We start from the raw sequence: 22,168 nt of genomic DNA on the forward strand, positions 1-22,168 counted from the left end.
CACGCACGGTCTGGCAGGTAGAAGTGCGGCTTGCACTCCGCACAGACCTGGCAGTCCCTGGTGATTGTCTGTACTTCCTCGACGGAGTAGGGCAGGTTGCTGGCCTTTATGAAATGGTACAACCGTGTGACTCCCGGGTGACAAAGGCGGTCGTGCAGGGTCCAGAGTCGGTCTACCTGTCTGCTGGCACATGTACCTCGGGACAGGGCATCTGGGGGCTCGTTGAGTTTGCCGGGGCGATACAAAATCTCGTAATTATAGGTGGAGAGCTCGATCCTCAACCGCAAGATTTTATCGTTTTTGATCTTGCCTCGCTGTATGTTATGGAAATGAAGGGTACCGACCGTTGGTCAGTGAAGAGAGTGAATCTCCTGCCGGCCAGGTAATGCCTCCAAAGCCGCACAGCTTCAACGATAGCTTGTGCCTCTTTTTCGACTGCTGAGTGCCGAATATCTGAGGCATGAAGGCTGCGGGAAAAGAATGCCACGGGTCTGCCTGTCTGATTTAGGGCAGGCGGCTAGGGCGACATCCAATGCGTCGCTCTCTACTTGAAAGGGCAGTGTCTCATCTACTGCGTGCATCCCGGCCTTGGCGATATCGACTCTGATACGGGCGAAGGCCTGTTGTGCCTCGGCCATCAGGGGAAAATGGGTGAACTGAATGAGTGGGCGGGCCTTGTCCGCATAGTTTGGGACCCACTGGGTGTAGTACGAGAAGAACCCCAGGCAGCGTTTGAGGGCCTTGGGGCAGTGGAGGAGGGGAAGCTCCATGAGGGGGCGCGTGAGGTCGGGATTGGGCCCCAGAACTCCGTTCTGGACCACATAGCCGAGGATGGCTAAGCGGGTCGTGCTAAACACGCATTTCTCCTTGTTGTAGGTGAGGTTGAGGAGAGTGGCGGTGTGGAGAAATTTGGCAAGGTTGGCATCGTGGTCCTGCTGGTCATGGCCGCAGATGGTGACGTTGTCTAGGTACAGGAAGGTGGCCCACAAACCGTACCGGTCGACCATTCGGTCCATCTCCCTTTGGAAGACCGAGACCCCGTTAGTGACGCCGACGGGAACCCTGAGGAAGTGATAGAGACGACTGTCCGCCTCGAAAGCGGTATATGGATGGTCTGATTTACGAATGGGGAGCTGGTGGTAGGCGGATTTCAGGTCTACCGTTGAGAAGACCCGGTACTGCGCAATCTGGTTAACCATGTCAGATATGCGTGGGAGGGGGTACGCGTCGAGCTGCGTGTACCTGTTGATGGTCTGGCTGTAGTCCACGACCATTCTGTGTTTCTCCCCAGTTTTAACGACTACCACTTGGGCTCTCCAGGGGCTGTTGCTGGCCTCGATGATGCCTTCCCGAAGCAGCCGCTGGACCTCGGACCTGATGAAGGTCCTGTCCTGGGTGCTGTACCGTCTGCTCCTGTTGGCGGTCGGTTTGCAATCCAGGGTTAGATTGGCGAAGAGGGAAGGCGGATTGACCTTTAGTGTCACGAGGCCGCACACAGTGAGGGGTGGTAGGGGCCCGCCGAATCTGAGGGTTAGGTTCTGGAGGTTACACTGGAAGTCCAGGCCGAGCAGTAGGGCAGCGCAGAGGTTAGGGAGAACGTAGAGGCGGAAGCCACTGAATTCTACGCCCTGGACCGTGAGTGTGACCGTGCAGAACCCCCGGATCGCGACAAATGGGATCCGGAGGCCAGGGAAATACTTTGGTTGGCGGGGTGTACCGCGAGGGAGCAACGCCTTACCGTATTCAGGTGTATGATGCTTTCGGTGCTCCCAGCGTCCAGCAGGCAAGAGGTCACGTGGCCGTTGATTTTCACACTCGTCGATGCGGTGGCCAGGTTGTGCAGACGAGACTGGTTGATCGTCACTGAGGCGAGTCGTGGTCGGTCGTCGCTGATGTCGGATGATGGGGAGCCTGGGGGGCCCAGGTCCTGGAATGCTGTCGGTGTCCATGTCCCGTGGGGGAGACAAAATGGCGGCACCCATGGGCGGCACGTTGCGGGGGTTGGACAAGATGGCGGTGCCCATGGGCCGCACGTGGACTGAGGGGGAGAAGATGGCAGCGCCCACTGGCCGCACGTGGCCCCGGGAGGTGAAGATGGCGGCGCCCACTGGCCGCGCGTAGGCCGGGGAGGTGAAGATGGCGACGCCCACTGGCCGCGCCTGGTCCGGGGAGGTGAAGATGGCGGCGCCCATTGTGGGGCGATAGCAGCGACTGCGCGGGCCTGGCACACCGCGGCAAAGTGCCCCTTTTTGCCGCAAGCCTTGCAAAGGGCAGCACGGGCCGGGCAGCGTTGGCGAGGATGCTTCTGCCGGTCGCATAAGTAAAATCGGGGACCCCCGGGGTGCGTGGGCTGGCGTGTGGCGCAGGTGTACTGGCTGGGTAAGGCCCCCGCTGGGGCGGCCGTCTGTGGGGTCCACGGTGGGTAGGAGGGGTGGGCTGCGCGGCTGGTGGGGTAGGCCTGAATGTTACGCGAGGCAACCGTCATGGAGAGCGCTAGGTTCTTTGTTTCAGCCAGGTCGAGCGTGGCCCCTTCTAACAGTCTTTGGCGTATGAGGTCCGACCCAATCCCCGTTACGAACGCGTCCCGCATAAGAAGGTTGGAATGTTCGGTGGCCGTAACGGCCTGACAGTCACAGTCCCGGACGAGTGGGATTAGGGCCCGCCAGAAGTCTTCTATGGACTCACCAGGGAGCTGAGAGTGAGTGGCGAGTACGTGCCTGGCAAAGAGTGTGTTCGTTTTCTCTGCGTAGTTTTCTTTGAGAAGCGCCATGGCATCGGCGTAGTTCGGGGCGTCCTGGCTCAGCGGAAACACGTTGGAGCTCAACCTTGAGTACAGGTTCTGTATCTTCTGAGCCTCCGGAACAGGGGTGGTCGCTGAGTTGATGTATGCCTCGAAGCAAGCTAGCCAGTGATTAAAGTCCTTTTTGGCGTCGCTTGATGTCGGATCCAGCTGCAGGCGATCTGGTTTGATTCGGAGGTCCATCTTTTAGAAAATCTTAGAGCAATAAATTGAGGCACGATCAACTGAACATAGACTGGAGTTGGATACAACTGAGGCTTTATTGCTCTGTGTGGCCTCCCACAGCAGTTGGTGAAATGGCTGCTGAATGGAGGACACGCATATTTATACTCCTCCTACTGGGCAGAGCCAGCAGGCAGGGCCTACCGGCGAACCTGTAATACAGGTCCTAACTTACATCACCTAATACAGGTGCAACAGTGGTTTACCACAGGCTATGGGGTTTAACAGGGGTGTAACGACCCGCTTAGGGGCCAAATCCTATATTGTATATGGTTCCCCTCCTACACCTTGGTGTACGAACTCCCCAGGCACCTCACAGGATATAAATCCCGACCTGGGAGCAAATCAGGGAGGTTGACCCTGTTGGGTGAGGAGTAATGTAATTGTAGCATTGTGAGTAGAGTAATTAAACCTCGTTGTTACCTGCCTACTTGGTGTCGTATGAAGTTTTTACCTTGGGCTATCGCAAGGACTCATATGGATTTCCTGCTCCTAATGAAAAGGGTTGTAACACCCCTGTTAAAAGTTGGAGGAGTGGTCCCCTTTGAGGAGAGGCACAGTGCCTGATTGAGGGACCTAACACCAGGAAAGGAGGATGCTACAGAAATCCACTCCCCTGCCAGTGACCCCTCTCCCCACAACCCCCATTCTGCCCCACACTTACCTCCAGTGATCCAACGATGATCCTTTGTGAAGGTCTCAGTTCATACAGCGGGAGGGGCCCTGTGACAGTAATTCTATCTGACATGAGGTAAGTAAAGCATGCTGGGTGGGGGAGAAAGGTGACCCCAGGCATGCAATTCTCAACTCTCCGCTCTACTGGATGGAGCGACTTTTCTTGCATCTTGGCTGAGTCTGTTGCAGACAAATCGCTTGCTGTTAGTCAGCAACTTAATTATCCCTGCAGTATTATGTACCAGAATGGTGGTGGACAGCCTCAGGAACCTTGGTCATTTCTTCAAGTTATTCCAATGTTTCAAATGTCGCTGAAAATGTGTTCCTTTCCTTCTGTTCCAATCTATCTCATCCTCTTCAGCTGTCTTACCGAATTCTTGACAAGCCTTTCAGATGTATAAAGGGCTTTGTTTTTATCTTAGGTACCTACTACAGTACAATCCACGTGAACGAAATAGAGAATGGGACTGTTTCCTTGAAGATTGAAAATGCGACTCCTTCCCACACTTGTGTTTATAGCACAACAACGCTCAGCGGGATTTTTCTAAAAGGAGCTTATTTCAGACTTATTGTCCGAGGTAAGTCCTTGTCTATATTTAGCAGGAAAATGGGATAGTTTCACACAGACAGATACAAGCCACAGTATTAGGCTAATAGATGTAAATGGTAGTTCAGTTGGCCACAAATATCCATCCTTACAACTGTTCTGTCACAGTCCAAGGAAAACACTAAGACTATAATATATTTAAAAAATTAAATGAAAGGGTTGTTACTTAAATTGGGTTTTTCAAAAGCTGAAATGTGCAACAATTTATGCATTGCACTCTAACAATGGCATTGGATCACATTCCTTCCAAGACTCCGATCTAAAACTTAAAATACCACAAGGTTAAAAAAAACAGAATATTATCAGATCATCAAAAAATCACGGGTGCCATTTTCCAGCGTGGCGCATCCTCGCTGGCAGCGGAATTCTCCGTTCATGCAGTCGGCCAATGGGGTTCCCCATTGTGGCCACCTCCACGCCGTCGGGAATCCCGCAGCCTATTGTAGAGAAAGCAATAAAGCAACAACTGAGCCGGGTTTCTTCACAACTCAGCAATGGATGCGGAGGTCTGCAGTCCCATAGAACCATAGAATTCCTATAGCGCAGATGGAGGCCGTTCGGCCCATCGAGTCCATGGATATTAACTCCCTAATCTGCCAACAACTGCCCTAGCATTTTCTGACTACTTTGCTGCACTGAATCATTTTCCTTAATTCCAATACCGTTAAATGCCCGTGCATAGTAATCCTCTCTCATCTGAGCAAAGGTGTCAAACCTGGAGACTCGTTATGGGCAAACGATTCCTTGAGTGGTACTTAAGGGCCCCAATGAAGCTGCAAAATAGAGTCATGGAGTTTTACAGCAGGGAAAGAGGCCCTTTGGCCCATACCGCCCCCATGGCCAGCAAGCACGTAGCCTTTCTAATCCCATATTCCAGCATTTGGCCCTCGCCTTGTATGCAATGGCATTTCAAGTGCTCATTTTAATACTTCATAAATTTTGTGAGGGTTCCTGCCTCTACCACCCTTTCAGGTAGTGAGTTCCAGATTCTCACCACCCTCTGGGTGAAAAGGTTTTCATCACATCTCCTCCTCTTACTGCCCATTACCGTAAATCTATGTATCCTGGTTATCCACCCCTCCACTAAGGGGAAAATGCGACAAATCGTTTAAAACTTTGGCGGGTTGGGTAATTCCCGGCGGCGGAAGTGAGCCGTAAAATTCTGCCCCGAGAGTAATAATGTTTGCCTTGAATGAATTGTAAAACATGTGGGGGAAATTTCTGATCTGACTATTAATACTTCTCCTCAATTTTAAAATTTCCATGTGTGTGAGTTTGTGGGGCAGGTCTCAGTGTTAAAGGAATTTACCTCATTTGTTTTGAAGGCTGGGTGTTAAGTACATATCTCGTACACAAGGTAAAAATAACAGGAATTCACTGGATGTAAAGTTACTTTGTTTTGTACTCTCCAGCGTGTAGGTGAAATAGCAAGCAGATGGAAGGAAGCATATCGCACCTACACTTCAAAAGTTGAAAATGAATCGTGTTTTTTGCATAAAACGGAATTCTGAAATGTCACCAGGATGCGTGCCCAGAAAATGTTGCGTCAGCTTTAGCTGCATTTGATTCGATAGTTACCGAATAGTAATTTGATATTCTACTTTCATCATGTTATGTTTCAGCTTGTCCTGATAGGAAATGGGGTACCGCGTGTGATAAGGACTGCCCTGATTGTTTGAATGGAGGAATCTGTCATGAAGGCACAGGGGAGTGTATCTGTGGACCAGGCTTTACTGGAGAAAACTGTGAGATTGGTGAGGAAACAAAATTAGTACCATTGCAGAATGAGATTTTGTAAACCAGCCATCCGTGTGGAACTTGTCTCAGTGTTGATATTGAATGCGTATACCATTCATCATATTACTTTTTGTACAAGCGAAACAACTGACCTGCAGATTTTAATGTTTAGTACTGAAACTCAACTACTGACCGACAGAGCTACAAGCCATCTACCGTTGTAGAATTAAAACTGTGTCCAGTGGAAATCACTGACGTGATTACAGCAACAATTGATTTTAGTGATAAATAGCATCCACACAAAATTGGTAATACTTCACATATATATTTGCAACAAACACTTACCACCATTCAGTGCAAACATACGAATATATGAACATACGAATAGGAGCATGAATAGGCCATTCCGCCCCTCAAGCCTGTTGTGCTGTTCAGTAACATCTGGACTGATTTGTTTGTGTTTGTAACCTACATTCCATCTACCTCAGGTCATCTTTGATTCCGTTGCCTAACAAGAATCTATATACCTCCGCCTGAAAAATATTCAGTCACTCCACCTCCACCGCCTTCTGCGGCAGACAGTTCCAACGTCGGTCAACCCTCGGAGAGAAAAACATTTCCCTCATCTCTGTCCTAAAAGGAGATGTCAAAACTGTGCCCCCTAGTTCTGGACTAGCCCACAAGAGGAAATATCTTTACCACATCCACCTCGTCAAGACCATTCAGAATATTATACACTTCAATCGAGTCACCCCTCTTGCACCATGTGTGGCTAATACCTAACATTGCGGACAGGGTTGAGCTAACGTACAAGAACTGCAGTGCCATAACTAATATACTGTACAAAGAACAAAGAACAATACAGCACAGGAACAGGCCCTTTGGCCCTCCAAGCCTGCGCCGATCACGTGTCCTATCTAGACCAACCTCTTGTATCCTTCTATACCCCGTCTGTTCATGTGTCTATCCAGATAAGTCTTAAAAGTTGCTAAAGTATCTGCCTCAACCACCTCACTTGGCAGTGCATTCCAGGCCACCACCGCCCTCTGTGTAAGAAACGTCCCCCGCACATCTCCACTGAATCTTTCCGCCCTCACCTTGAACTTGTGCCCCCTTGTAATCGTCATTTCCGCCCTGGGAAAAAGCCTCCAACTGTTCACCCTATCTCTATACCCCTAATAATTTCATAAACTTCTATGTGGTCGCCCTCAGCCTCCGTCTCGCTAGGGAGAACAATCCCAGTTTATTCAATCTCTCCTCATAGCTAATACCCTCTACACCAGGCAACATCCTGGTAAACCTTTTCTGTACTCTCTCCAAAGCCTCCACATCCTTCTGGTAGTGGGGTGACCAGAATTGGACACAGAATTGCAAATGTGGCCTAACCAACGTTCTATGTAATTGTAACATAATTTTTGAGCATTTATACTCGATACCCAAGTACATTATTACTTTGTACCAGCCGACTTCACACTTAGGCCCAACAACCCAACCTATTGTGCAGAGCAGTGGTACAATCCAAGCCATTGTACACTAAAGACCAACACCACCCAACACAACAACTTATCTATGGCCATTAATGTGGAAAAAACATCTAGGGTGTTTCATAGAGCTGTAAGAAAAAAATGCTAAGCTAATGAACGAGTTATGAAAATAAATGAGAAAATGCTTGGTAAACGTGGTGGGTTTTAAGGGAGGCCAGGCAGCCAGAGGGATTTGAGGAGAAATTGCCGGAGTGTTGATCCTGGATGGGTACAGAAAGGAGGACAATGTCAAGGGAGTGGGGTGTCTTGTGGGATAGGGAAAAATTTGTAGGGTTGGAAGAGGTAAGAGTGGGAGGGGCAAAGTCATGAAAAACATAAATATGGCGATGAGAATTTTAATTCTGAGGCGTTGGGGAACAGGGAGCCAGTGTACATCAGCATGAACTGAGGTGATGAATAAGTTTTACAAACTAGGACAGGATATTGGCAGCAGAGTTTTGACCACAAATAATAATAATAATCACTTATTGTCACAAGTAGGCTTCAATGAAGTTACTGTGAAAAGCCCATAGTCGCCACATTCCGGTGCCTGTTCGGGGAGGCTGGTACGGGAATTGAACCTGCGCTGCTGGCATTGTTCTGCATTGCAAGCCAGCTATTTAGCCCACTGTGCTAAACCAGCCCCGTAAGCACTGAAAGAGTCAAGGTTGGCGATGACTAAGGCATGACTGAAGGTTTCCAGCAGCAAACAGACCGGGCAAGTGGGTAATATTATGGGCACTGTGTATAGTTTAAATCAGAAACAGACATTGGCCAGGGAAAGCAAGGGACTGGGCGGCGAACTGGTGGGTTTGTGGTAGGGGCTGAACTTGATGTTTTACACACATTTAGCTGAAGGGGATTTCAGCATATCCGATGCTGGCTGTCGGACAAACAGTCTGGCAACGTAAGACTGCCACGGAAGGCACATTACTACTTTGTACCAATCTACTTCACACTTAGGCCCAACAACCCAAACTATTGTGCAGAGCAGTGGTACAATCCAAGCCATTGTACACTTAAAAACCAACACCACCCAACACAACAACTTGGCTAGTGCCATTAATGTGGAAAAAACATCTAGGGTGTTACATAGAGCTGTAAGAAGAAAAATGCTAAGCTAATGAACGAGTTATGAAAATAAATGAGAAAATGCTTAGTAAAAGTGTTGGGTTTTACTGAGCATGTAATGTGCAGAATTGCAGTGGAGATGTTCGATCTTGATGTTACCGACATAAACTGTCATCAAGGTGCATCGTGCAGATGAAAAAGGGGAGTGGACAAAAGCTAGATCCTTGAAGGTTTCCGGATATAATTACGGGTGGGTGAGAAATTAAGTAATCGCTGAATATATTGTCGCTACAATAAGCTAAGTAGGAGTGGAACCAAGTGAGGATAGTCCCATTGAGCTGGACTGCAGAGGAGAGGATTCGGGGTCGATCATGCGCTTGACTGCAGAGGGATCAAGAGGGCTGGGGAGGGTACAGGCATAGTCATAGAGGATATCATCCATGATTAGTGCCACTCTGGTGTTGTGGTAGGCTGAACATCCCACTGGGAAATGCTCAAACATAGACTTGCAAGATAGAGGGGCCTGGACACATTCATGAACTTTGAAGGAGTAAATGAGGTTGGAAATGTGTTGATGGTTTGTACCAGAAGGGTAGCGGATATTTCTATTGAAGGAGGAGATGATGTATGCTTGTGGGGTGGTGGCAGGGCAGTACCCAACACTAGGAAATAATTTGTCAGCTCACATGATTGGCAGTTAATGGCAATGAGTTCAAGGGAATAAGGGACAAGTCTCAAGAGCAAGGGGAGATAGGTACTTAGATACTGGGGTTCAGGACCAGAGGAGGAAAAGGGTGGAGGGACTTTTGCCTTAGTGGGAAAGGAAAATTGAGGAAAGCCACAGAGGCAGCTGAACAGTGGATCTCTGTTTTGGTGGCAAATAAATTCTGGGCATGTTGCATTTGTTGTTGAAGGTCAGGGTGGGCGTGCAGGGGAGAGGAGAGTAAAGATTACATTTAGTGGAGGAAATAAGTTTAATGGAGAGAAGAAGTTGAGTTATTTTTGATCCCGGATTTGTTTTGGCAGAGGAGAGTGAAGCATATTTGTACTTGATGTGGTCCAGCCGGATCTGGTGATGACTAAATCAGCTGTGTCCGAGATATCGTCAAGCCTGTACCTCCAGAGCTTGAGGGGACGACTATGGGGGTCATCATTAGAGGATTGAGCATCTGGAGAATATAGGGTTTCGCTGGGGTTATTGGCACCCAAGGATGTGAGGGAGTGTTTGAACAAATTAACATCAGTGGCCAAAGCTTTAAAAATACTCAGCTATCACGTATCTGATGAGCAATGGCCGTGCAAGCTTCAAAATATTAACAGATCATTATCTGGTTTTCAGTCTGCGAAAGAGGAAAATTTGGCCGCAATTGCCAGGAAGACTGTAAACGCCAGAGGAGCTGCAGTGGATATAGGTTTTGTCTGCCCGATCCCTACGGGTGCTCATGTGCGACAGGTTGGCGTGGGAGGAAATGCAGTGAAGGTTTGTATATAAATCAGTATCCACTTTCTAGAGCTGCCTTGAAACTTTATTGTTTGGTGGACAATGCTAAAATTTGTAATTGAATGTTATGCCCGAGAACAAGAAACGTATAAAGATGAAGTTCTGGAATTTGGTAATTGCATCGTAAAAACAAGAACAGACAACAGATTCTGAGTTCAAGCACAGCTATGGCACTTGCTTCATCCCTAGCACACCAAAGGGCAGATTTTCCCTTTTTCACACTTTCAAACCAGAGGAACTGAAGGTTCTCCCGGGCTGAGATTGGGAAAACTTGCCCTCAAAACTCATTTCCCCGACGGTTTTCTATTTGCTCATTGGATGTGGGCATCACCAGCTGAGCGAGCATTTATTGGCCACCCCTAATTTCCCATTGCGAAGGTGGTGGTGAGCTGCATTCTTGAACCACTGCAGTCCCCATGGTGTAGGTACTCGCACAGTGCTGTCAGGGAGGGAGTTCCAGGATTTTCATCCAGTGGCAGTGAAAGAACGGTGATTTATTTTCAACTCACGCTGGTGAGAGACTTGGGGCTGGATTCTTCGCTCCCCGATGCCGAAATTGTGTTCGGCGATGGGGCGGAGGATCCGTTTTGGCGCCGAAATCGGGGGTGGGGGGGGCACTAGTTTTTAAATTCTCCGCACCTGAAAATCCTCGAGTACGCCGCACCGATTATCCACCACTTCAGGCCATTGGCTGCGGCCTTCCCCGCCCCGCGATGCTCTGTTGCCGACCGGCTGAATTCCCGATGGCGTGGCTTACGGGTGTGTTCACACCGTCCGGGAACCTTGTGTGTCGGCTGCGGACTTAGTCCGGGGCCGCCACAGTTGTGGGAGGGCCGATCGGTGGGCAGAGGGGGCTTCATTCAGGGCTGGGGGCAATGTGGGCGGGCGGTCCGGGGCGCGCGAGCGACCGATCTGGGGCACAACATTGGCGGTGCAGGTCCACGGGCTGAGTCCACCATGGAGCACGGCGCGGCAGTCCGCCGCCGTGCACATGGGCCTCTGAACCGGAGGTGCTGGGGACCGTATCGGCAGCTAGAGCAGCGAGCTCTACGATGGCTCCCTGCTAGCCCCCAGCAAAACGTGGAATCAGTGGCCATTGACACCAGTATTCCTGGCGTAAAAGACCCCACGTCCGCCGGAAAACGGGCATGACTTACTCCAGGCTTTTTTCAAAAAGTCCGGAGTGATTCTCCGGTTTTAAGAGGGCTAGCAGGGCCCCAGCGTGCTCCGCGCAGCTCCTGCTGCCGATACGGGGCCTGCACCTCCAGCCGCAGGTCCACACATGCACACGATGGTCATTTTTGCACTGCCCCCCCCTACAACATGGCAGAGCCACACAGCGGGCCAACGCAGAAGAAGATAGGCCCCCCCCGGATCGCGCTCGCCCGCCAATCGGTAGCCCCCAATCGCCGGCCTGTCCGTCGTAGAGGTCCGCCCCAGAGTCTGATCCCCCGCCCCCCCCCCCCCCCCACCAGGATGACCAGCATGGCCGTGAGTCCGAGCTCCCGCCTGGTGGAACCAGGTTGGAACCACGCCAGCGGAACTCGGCAGGAACTCGGCCGGTAGATCGCGGAGAATCGCCGCTGGGGCTTCTTTCGACGGCCCCCGACCGGGGCCACGTTGACCGCGCGTCTGTGGCTGGCAGTGATTCACCAGTCCACGGAGAATCGCGTCCCGGCACCGCGGGTCTGAGACCCCATTCTCCGATTTCGGTGTGGAGGCTCAAAGAATCCCGGCCCACAGTTTCACAATGGCATCAGCACTTAGTCTCAAAATCGGAGAATCCAGCTCTTGAAGTCTCCCAAAAGAAGAATCCACTTCATTGTACTGGATGTATTTGGTTCAGTCAGGATTAAAAGCCTGCGTTAGTATGTGACTGCGGTAGTCACGTTTTTAAAATAAATCCTACTTTGAAAGACGACTAGGTTTGGAGCCAGAGGTGCAATTGAAGCATCGAAAAAAGCTTGCGCTAACGGAATGTTGTTTGGATTAAAGGGATTCCCTGTGGATTTAATCAGATTTCAGCTTGGTAAGATTCTGTAATTTCTGGGAGAAGCCAAAGTATCGGACATTTTCCAGAGGGGCTGTTTAGCACAGGGCTAAATCGCTGGCTTTGAAAGCAGACCAAGGCAAGCCAGCAGCACGGTTCAATTCCCGTAACAACCTCCCCGAACAGGTGCCGGAATGTGGCGACTAGGGGCTTTTCACAGAAACTTCATTTGAAGCCTACTTGTGACAATAAGCGATTTTCATTTCATTTCAGAGAAGCAGTGTTGGTTGAGTTCTAGATTAAGCTGTGAGCAGAAGTCAGGCATTTTGCCCTCACTGCAGTTAACAATATGTCTATAGACAGATTAACAGTCCTTCCAAGCAGTTCAGAATAGTCTGATTGGAAAATGAGCTGAAACAGACTGAAGCAGCTTCTGAAGAAATACAGCAAGAGTTTCATCATGGTTCTGACAGGATTCAGACCTTTTCATTAAAAATGTCTCTGAGGCCATCTCTGTACAGCAGAGCTAACTGTATTTTAACAGTGGGTTGAAAGTTGAGATGTTTTTTTTGTTGTTTGACTGGGAATAAAGATAGCAGTTAAGGGTTAATGTATTGACTGTATTGATTAGTATTGTTTAAGGGGTAGTTGCCAGCTATTTACTGGTGTGATGTTAAAGCTGTTTTAATAACGTGTTAGTAATAAAGTGTATATTAATACTCCATATCCCTATTTTATTGTGAAATCACTCCTGGAGTGTGGCATCCTTTCCTCACAGTCATATAAAATAAAAATAAAATATTGGGGTTTCTGTCCAGTACCCTAGCGACTGTTGAGATCTGGGGCGTCATTCTCCGACCCCCCCGCCGGGTCGGAGAATGGCCGTTGGCCGCCGTGAATCCCGCCCCCGCCCCCGCCGAAGTCTCCGAAGGGAGAAAAGTCGGCGGGGCGTTAATGGCGCCGCTGCCGCGGAGAATGTCACGGGTCTGCGCAAGGCAGCCGATTTTCGGCGTGCCGATATTCTCCCTTCCGGATGGGCCGAAGTCCCGTCGACGCGATGACCGTTCACGTCGACGTGAATTAAACCTCCTTTTCATCGGCGTGACCCGGTGCTCCAGGCTCACGCCGACCAGCGAGGAGGTGAGTGACGGCCTGGGGGGTTGGCTCTGGGCAGGAAATGGCGTTGCCGCAGACTGATTGCGTGAGGAGGGGTGTGTCTCGGCTTGTGTGTGTGTGTGTGCGGCGGGGGGGGGGGGGGGGTGGTTAGAGTAGGCTGGGCTCCGGGGGAGTGCCGGGAGGGGGTCCGTGCTGGGGTGGAGGTTGGGGGGGGGTCCGTGCTGGGATGGAGGTTGGGGGGGGTCCGTGCTGGGGTGGAGGTTGGGGGTTGGGGGGGTCCGTGCTGGTTTGGAGGTTGGGGGGGGGTCTGTGCTGGGGTGGAGTTTGGGGGGGGGTCCGTGCTGGGGTGGAGGTTGGGGGTGGGGTCCGTGCCGGGGTGGAGATTGGGGGGGGGGTCCGTGCTGGGGTGGAGGTGGGGGGGGGGTCCGTGCTGGGGTGGAGGTTGGGGGGGGGGTCCGTGCTGGGGTGGAGGTTGGGGGTTGGGGAGGGTCCGTGCTGGGGTGGAGGTTGGGGGGGGGGTCCGTGCTGGGGTGGAGGTTGGGGGGGGGTCCGTGCTGGGGTGGAGGTTGGGGGTGGGGTCCGTGCCGGGGTGGAGGTTGGGGGGGGGTCCGTGCTGGGATGGAGGTTGGGGGGGGTCCGTGCTGGGGTGGAGGTTGGGGTTTGGGGGGGGGTCCGTGCTGGGGTGGAGGTTGGAGGTTGGGGAGGGGGTCCGTGCCGGGGTGGAGGTTGGGGGGTGGAGGTTGGGGGGTGGGGTCCGTGCCGGGGTGGAGGTTGGGGGGGGTCCGTGCTGGGGTGGAGGTTGGGGGGGGGGTCCGTGCTGGGGTGGAGGTTGGGGGTTGGGGGGGGTCCGTGCTGGGGTGGAGGTTGGGGGTTGGGGAGGGGGTCCGTGCCGGGGTGGAGGTTGGGGGGTGGAGGTTGGGGGGTGGGGTCCGTGCCGGGGTGGAGGTTGGGGGGGGGGGGGGTCCGTGCTGGGGTGGAGGTTGGGGGGGCGGGTCCGTGCTGGGGTGGAGGTTGGGGGTTGGGGGGGTCCGTGCTGGGGTGGAGGTTGGGGGTTGGGGAGGGGGTCCGTGCCGGGGTGGAGGTGGGGGGGGGGTTCCGTGCTGGGGTGGAGGTTGGGGGTTGGGGGGGGTCCGTGCTGGGGCGGAGGTTGGGGGGGGGGTCCGTGCTGGGGTGGAGGTTGGGGGGGGGTCCGTGCTGGGGTGGAGGTTGGGGGTTGGGGGGGGTCCGTGCTGGGGTGGAGGTTGGGGGTTGGGGAGGGGGTCCGTGCCGGGGTGGAGGTTGGGGGGTGGAGGTTGGGGGGTGGGGTCCGTGCCGGGGTGGAGGTTGGGGGGGGGGTCCGTGCTGGGGTGGAGGTTTGGGGGGGGGGTCCGTGCTGGGGTGGAGGTTGGGGGTTGGGTCCGTGCCGGGGTGGAGGTTGGGGGGGGGGGTCCGTGCTGGGGTGGAGGTTGGGGGTTGGGGGGGGTCCATGCTGGGGTGGAGGTGGGGGTTGGGGGGGGTCTGTGCTGGGGTGGAGGTTGGGGGTTGGGGAGGGGGTCCGTGCCGGTGTGGAGGTTGGGGGGGGGGTCCGTGCTGGGGTGGAGGTTGGGGGTTGGGGAGGGGGTCCGTGCTGGGGTGGAGGTTGGGGGTTGGGGGGGGTCCGTGCTGGGGTGGAGGTTGGGGGTTGGGGAGGGGGTCCGTGCCAGGGTGGAGGTTGGGGGGGGGTCCGTGCTGGGGTGGAGGTTGGGGGGGGGGGGGTCCGTGCCGGGGTGGGTGATGGGAGGGCAAATGAGTTGGTCCACCTGGCCAGGTGCCAGCCTCCAACAGTTGGACCCATGCGGTCCATGCCACCTGGCTGGGGGGAGGAGGGGATATGGGCAATGATGACATGTCGTCGTTCCCCTCCCCCCCCACCAGGCCGTCATGTTTTCAGACCATCCAGCGATGTTGGCCGCCGTGGTGGCAGCCGCTCATGTCTATGTTGCCCTGGATGAGGAGGAGGAGGAGGAGCGTGCCAGAGAGGCGGCGCAGGCTGCCGCAGAGGGGCAGGCGGAAGCCGCCCAGGCTGGAGGGACACCTGACCGACAGGACGAGGAGGGGGAGGAGGACGTCGCGGCCCCACGGCAACGGAGGCACCCGAGGGCGCCCCGTGTGTACCGGCCCCGGCAGTCATACCAGGACCTCACGGACCGGGAATGCAGGAGGAGACTCCGGATGAGCCGGGAAACCGTGGCACACATCTGCCACCTGCTGGCACACCTGTCACCGCGTGGCACTGGCGGGGGACACCCTCTCCCTGTGTCCGTCAAGGTTACGGTGGCCCTGAACCTTTATGCAACGGGGTAATTCCAGGCACCGAGTGGGGACCTGTCCGGCATATCGCAGACATCGGTGCATCGGTGCATCCGGGCAGTGACAGATGCCCTTTATGCCATGGCGCACCGCTACATCCGCTTCCCCGTGGACCGGGCCAGCCAAGATGCCCGGGCCGTGGGCTTCTCTGCCGTTGCCAGGTTCCCCATGGTCCAGGGCGCGATCGATGGGATGCACGTCGCGGTGCGGCCACCTGCAGAGAACAGGGCCATGTTCACTAATAGGAAGGGGACCTATTCGATGAACGTACAAGTGGTCTGCGACCACCGCATGATGATCCTGCACGTCTGCGCCCGTCACCCAGGCAGTGTACACGACTCATTCGTGTTGTCGCGGTCATCCACCCCCGGCATGTACGAGGGACGCCATCCCCGGCTGAGGGGCTGGTTGCTGGGCGACAGGGGCTACCCATTGCGATCGTGGCTGATGACGCCTATACGGAGGCCACGCAATGAGGCGGAGAACCGCTACAATGATGCCCACGTAGCGACAAGGGGAGTGATCGAGAGGTGCTTTGGCGTGCTGAAGATGCGTTTCAGGTGCCTGGACCTCTCTGGGGGCGCCCTCCAGTATCGGTCACATAGGGCCGGCCGCATCATTGTGGTGTGCTGCGGCCTGCACAACATAGCCCAGCAGAGGGGCGATGTGCCGCAGGCAGAGGAGGGCGGAGTGGAGGAGCAGCAGGAAGAGGCGCAGTCCTCCCCAGATGAGGGGGATGGGGGCAATGGTCAGGGCAGAAGGGGTAGACACAGGCGGGTGGCTGTCCACCGTTACCGGCTGGCCCAGCGGGCACGGGACAGACTGATAGACGCCCGCTTCACTGACTAGATGGGCGTGGGAATCGGGTAGTATGGCCACAGACCGCACACCATGGCAACAGCCGACCACCCACACCCCCCACCCATCCACCCACCCAGCACCCTCACCCCCCTCCCCAACCCCACACACCCCACCCGCATGCACACCACCCCCCCCCCCCCCCAATTGCCGATCCACCGGCGGCACAACGGGCCGGGCTCACCCAGTTGCGGGTGGACGCGTGTCTATCGCAGGCCATGGAGGATGATGACAACCCGCCTCCGATGAGCTCCTGGCTCTACATCGTTGGACTATGTCTGACCCATGGCCACAGTACCACCATCCACCCGGACCATCCCTGCATGCGGCTGTGACACTGCAGCGCACGGTCCCGTCCTCTGCCCGGGGGGATGTTGATGGCGGCCCAGGGGGAAGGGGGCAGACTCACCTGGGGCTGAGGTAAGACCACCCGTCACACACACACTTGCGCTCAACGTACATGACACGCCCGCACACTTTGGACAGAGCACAAAGGCAGCTTCGGTAGGTGTAACATTGACTTTAATAACCAAAGGAGTTCATGCACGTGCCCTAGCCCCTAAAACTCATCTGTGCCCTGCACCCGTGCCAACTTACTCAGTGTCTAATTGTTTGGCCTTACGGGCCCTTTGACTACGTCTACGTGGTTCCCCAGACGGTACAGCAGAACTGGAGGTGGACTCCTGTGATTCCTGCCCTCTGACACTGGATCCCTTTGGCGGCCGTTTCCTGGGGCGTCCTGGCCTAGATGGGCCAGGCTGCTGCCCGGGCGACTGGGATGGCGAGCTGCCAGCCTGTCCTGCCCGTTGCCCACCCGATGCACCTGGGATGGAAGGGGGGGAGTCCGAGGTGTCGCGGTGTACCGGGACCTCCCCTACAGAGGGAGCCGGGACGGACCACACCACCTCCTCCTCCCTCGGGGTGCCCGATGGCCCCCAGGCCTCTATATGGGTGGGGGATGCGAACGGACTGGCCATCCGACGCGCCCCCAACATCTGGCGCTGCCAGTCCTGGAGGCCCGTGCTGGTATCGACAGGGGTCTGCAGGTTTGCAGCCATGGAGCCCAGGGGGTTGTCAAACCCTGTCTGTGACAGTGCGACGCCGGCTCGCACATGGCCACTGGCGCCGATGCCCTCAGCGATGGCCTGCTGAGACTGGGCCATGGCCTGCTGAGACTGGGCCATGGCCTGCAGAGACTGGGCGGTGGCCTGCAGAGACTGGGCTATGGCCTGCTGAGACTGGGCCATGGCCTGCTGAGACTGGGCTATGGCGTTGAGCGCCTCTGCCATCTGGCGCTGGCACTGGCTCATGGCCTCCTGTGAGAGGGCAGCCATTTCCTGGGCCACAGACGCCGCCTGCACGGAAGGCCCCAGGCCTCGCAAACCGTTCCCCATGTCTGACACCGTCGCACCCATTGCCTCCACTGCGGACGCCACCCGTGTGGTGTCAGCCTGGGTGGCACGCATGACCGGGACCACTCCCAGCTCCTGGACGCGGGTGGACTCCTCCACCTGCGACCGCAGCCGCCGCAAGCCACCCGTCACCCTATTCGCTCGTCTCCGTGTCGGTGGTTGCATCGGATCTATGTGTGGGTGTGGTAACTGCAGGAATCCGGGATCCATCTGGGCGGCAGATGTTCGCTTGGCCTGGGCTGCCCTCCGACCACCCGGTCCCTCTGCTGCTCCTACCTCCACCTGCTGTACCGGGACGGCTGTGTTGTGCGCACCAGTGAGTGTACCAGACGCCTCATCACTAAAGTGCCCAACCGTGGTGAGTGTTTCTGCGATGGTGGAGGGTGTTGGTGACAGCAGTGGCGTTGTGTCGTGCTCTTCGTCCCACTCTGACTCCATGGCACTTTGGGGTGGGGGTTCGTCTCCACCCATCCACTCTGTGTCACTGTCCGGTATTTCGTCTTCCCGGGTAGGGGTGTCCTGGGTAGTGGTGTCCCGGGTAGGGGTGTCCTGGGTAGTGGTGTCCTGGCTCGGATGTGACGGGGGCCTGTGGCTGCCCCCCTCATCGCTGGGTGTTCGCTCCCGCACGTGACGGGGGTGTCGTCTCCCTGTTGCTCCAGGTCTCTCCGTCTCCCGTGGTGTGCGAGGGGCATCCTACGGGCGTCGCATGCTGGAGGGTGCGGGTCTCTCCGTCTCCTGTGATCTCCGAGGGGCATCCTGCGGGCGTCGCATGCTGGAGGGTCCGGGTCTCTCCGTCTCCCGTGGTGTGCGAGGGGCATCCTGCGGGCGTCGCATGCTGGAGGGTGCGGGTCTCTCCGTCTCCTGTGGTCTCCGAGGGGCATCCTGCGGGCGTCGCATGCTGGAGGGTGCGGGTCTCTCCGTCTCCTGTGGTCTCCGAGGGGCATCCTGCGGGCGGTGTGCATCTGCGGGGATGGGTGCCTGGACGTTTGGTCCTGCGATACACAATGAAGCATGCATGGTTAGACATCAGGCAGTGATCAGGTGATACGGGGGAGCGGGATATAGGGGAGGGGGGATATGGGGACGGGCTGTTGATGGCTCACTTGCTCTTGGGCCCCCGACCTCTGTATCAGCAACCTCCCGGTCCTCAGGTCCGCCAGCCAGTTCCAGGGCCCTTTCCTCGTGTACGGTCAGTGGCCTCTCATCAGCAGGCCCTCCTCCAGTCCTCACATGCTCCCTATTGTTGTGTGCGCGCTTCTCCTGTGGGGGGGGGGGGGGGGTGGTGGCAGGGGTAAAAGGCAACAGTGTTAGGCAGGTATATGAATGCACGCCATCGGTTGCGCGTGCATTGCAGAGGTTAAGGTTAGGGCTGGATTCACTTGGGGATATGGGGGATATGGGGGAGGGGGGATATGGGGGAGGGGGGATATGGGGGAGGGGGGATATGGGGGGGATATGGGGGAGGGGGGATATGGGGGGGATATGGGGGAGGGGGGATATGGGGGAGGGGGGATATGGGGGAGGGGGGATATGGGGGAGGGGGGATATGGGGAGGAGGGGATATGGGGGAGGGGGGATATGGGGGAGGGGGGGATATGGGGGAGGGGGGGATATGGGGGAGGGGGGGGATATGGGGGAGGGGGGATATGGGGGAGGCTCACCCTGCCTGCTCTGACGAGGTCGTTCACCTTCTTGTGGCACTGGGTGCCTGTCCGTGGTGTCAGGGCCACAGCGGTGACGGCCTCTGCCACTTCCCTCCACAGACGCCGGCTGTGGCGTGGGGCAACTCTGCGGCCGTGCCCGGGATACAGGGCGTCCCTCCTCTGCTCCACCGCGTCCAGGAGCGCCTCCACATCGCGTGACTCGAACCTCGGGGCTGAGCGACGGTCAGCCATCAAGTCGGGTGTTGCGGTCGGCTGTTCCGGTCGGGTGGGGGGGAGCTGCGCGGCCTTATGAGCCGTCACGCCGTGCAGCGCGTATGACGCTGCACGGCGTGAACCACTGCGCAAGCGCGGATCCCGTTACGTCGCTGCTAGCCCATTTCGGGCCGCAGACTATCAGCCCATTTTTATGACGTGACGCAAGTGGGATTTGCGCCATTTTTTGCGCCGATCGGCGGACTTTACGCCGATAATGGAGAATTTCGCCCCTGGTCCGGGATCGTAATAATAGTGACCAGCAGATTATGAATTAAGTCACTCCTTATTTTATTGCTTGATTTTGATAGTTGCTTGATTACAATTATGTTTACAGAGTGTAACCCCAACACATATGGACCAGAATGTAGGCTGAAGTGTCAGTGCCAAAATGGAGGAATGTGCGATCGATTCCATGGTTGCAAATGCCCAGTTGGATGGCATGGCCAGTACTGTGAGAAATCAGGTACCAGACCGTGAGATTTTGCATGTGAATGTGTGTTTTGTTGGCATAAGTGCATGTGTTTATTTTCCTGAGATGAATGGTTGTTTGCTCCAAAAGAAATAGCATTGTTTTTTACAGAATGGGATTTCTAACACTTTAGGGTTTATTTTATGCAACATTTAAATCATTGTGTTTCAGCTGCCAGTGCTCATCATGCTGTCATTTACTCCAGCATTTCTTGTGAAGAATGAACTTTGAATAATCCGGCGTCGATCCGTTTCCGATGGTTCCCCCCCACCTCCCTGCGCTGCCGTTGGGATAGGGCTTTGCGTCCCGCGCTAGTGGGAGGATACAAATAGGCCCACTTAGCGGGCCAGGCACTATATTCCCCAGGCCCAAGTGAGAGAGAATTACTACTGTTACTGACAAGCGTGACCCTGATGTGGTGGACCTCACGTTGGGTAAAAGGGGTGATTCTTTATGGGAGTTACCCCCAAAGTCCATCCGAATGCCACACCCATCTCGCAATGCAAGACCTGGGGCCTTTCTGAAAGGGGTCTCTTTTCTGGGATGCCAACCTGACTGGGATCTCTTTTCTGGGATGCCAACCTGCCAGGGGTCTCTTTTCTGGGATGCCAACCTGACAGGGGTCTCTTTTCTGGGATACCATCCTGCCAGGGGTCTCTTTTCTGGGATGCCATCCTGACAGGGGTCTCTTTTCTGGGATGCCATCCTGCCAGGGTCTCTTTTCTGGGATGCCATCCTGACAGGGGTCTCTTTTCTGGGATGCCACCCTGACAGGGGTCTCTTTTCTTGGGGGGGCTTCCTGGCAGGGATCTCTCCTCTGGGGGGATTCTTGGCAGGGATCTCTTTTCTGGGCGGCTTCCTCACAGGGGTCTCTCATCTGGTGGGGTCTCTGGGGGAGTCCCTTTATTTAGGGGTCTCTGGGGGGGGGGTCCATTTATTTAAGGGTCTCTGGAGGGTCCCTTTATTTCGGGGATCTCTGTGGGAGGGGTCCCTTTATTTAGGGGTCTCGGGAGTGTCAGGTCAGGTCACCCCCATACTGGAGGGGGGGATCCAGAAAATCTGAGTGTGGGTGGCTGAATTGCACAGTGGGTGGGGGAGGGTGGGGTTGAATTGTCATGCAGGTGGAGGAGAGTGGGACTGAATTGCAGTGCGGGGTGGGGGGTGTGGTGTTGCCAGGAGAATTGCGCCTGGAATTTCACCCTGCATCTGACTATCTTATACCTGACCTGAGTTTCTCGAGGTAGGTTTAAAGGCGGAGCCGTTACCTCTTACCTTCATAACAAAATTTCACCAAGAGTAAAGGTCTTACAAGCTATTAAACTAGTGATGGTGGTGGTGTGTAGTTACTCGCCATGTTGGCTTGCCATATTGCTTATGTTGTTAGTCACTGACACTGGGAATTATGCTGGTGTTAATCATCAGAGTGACAATGGGTGAAGTGTTTCATCACTATTGCACTTGCTACCCTGTTTCCCCACTCCATGTCTCCTGAAGGCCTCTCGCTCTGCTGAGTTTTACCATTTATCCTCAGATGACCATTTTTCATCAGTAAGCCTTGACACAAGAGTGATGGTGGGCCATGAAAGAAATCACAGCCAAACCCAATCTGTTCCTCATGCTTGTATTTCCAGCCAGGAAGTTATCAGGAAAGGAGGGGTGTTTGTTGTTTTCCCTACTCTTTAGACCAGATTCGCTGAACAAGGTTTGCTGTTCGCACTGTCACCTGGGTGAGATCAGAATAGGCCAAAGAAAAAGGTTGGGACCTTTCTGATGGTACAGCCCACCCATTCCTTCGATACACCCACTGAGGGAAGCTGGATTGTTGAATACTTTTGAGGGAGAAATAGTGTGAATATCTTAAATATTTTATGAAGTTGCTAATTAAGGCACCCCTTCTCCTGGTGTTAGATAAGATAATTACACGGTGCAAAAGACCATTT

At 54.9% G+C, this 22,168-nt stretch overlaps 1 protein-coding gene across 2 annotated transcripts in view; it reads left to right on the top strand.

Annotated features, from left to right (window-relative positions):
• The window catches only part of tie1 (tyrosine kinase with immunoglobulin-like and EGF-like domains 1), a 118,214-nt gene that overhangs the window by 34,959 nt on the left and 61,087 nt on the right, over positions 1–22,168 (top strand). For both annotated transcript variants that reach the window (XM_072510607.1, XM_072510606.1), the window contains exons 4-7: positions 4,120–4,275; positions 5,927–6,058; positions 9,975–10,115; positions 20,094–20,222. In XM_072510607.1, coding sequence (XP_072366708.1) covers positions 4,120–4,275; positions 5,927–6,058; positions 9,975–10,115; positions 20,094–20,222 — 558 coding nt within the window. The remainder of the gene's footprint in view (positions 1–4,119; positions 4,276–5,926; positions 6,059–9,974; positions 10,116–20,093; positions 20,223–22,168) is intronic.

Source organism: Scyliorhinus torazame, chromosome 7 (genome assembly GCF_047496885.1).
Source record: "Scyliorhinus torazame isolate Kashiwa2021f chromosome 7, sScyTor2.1, whole genome shotgun sequence".
Lineage (NCBI taxonomy): Eukaryota > Metazoa > Chordata > Chondrichthyes > Carcharhiniformes > Scyliorhinidae > Scyliorhinus > Scyliorhinus torazame.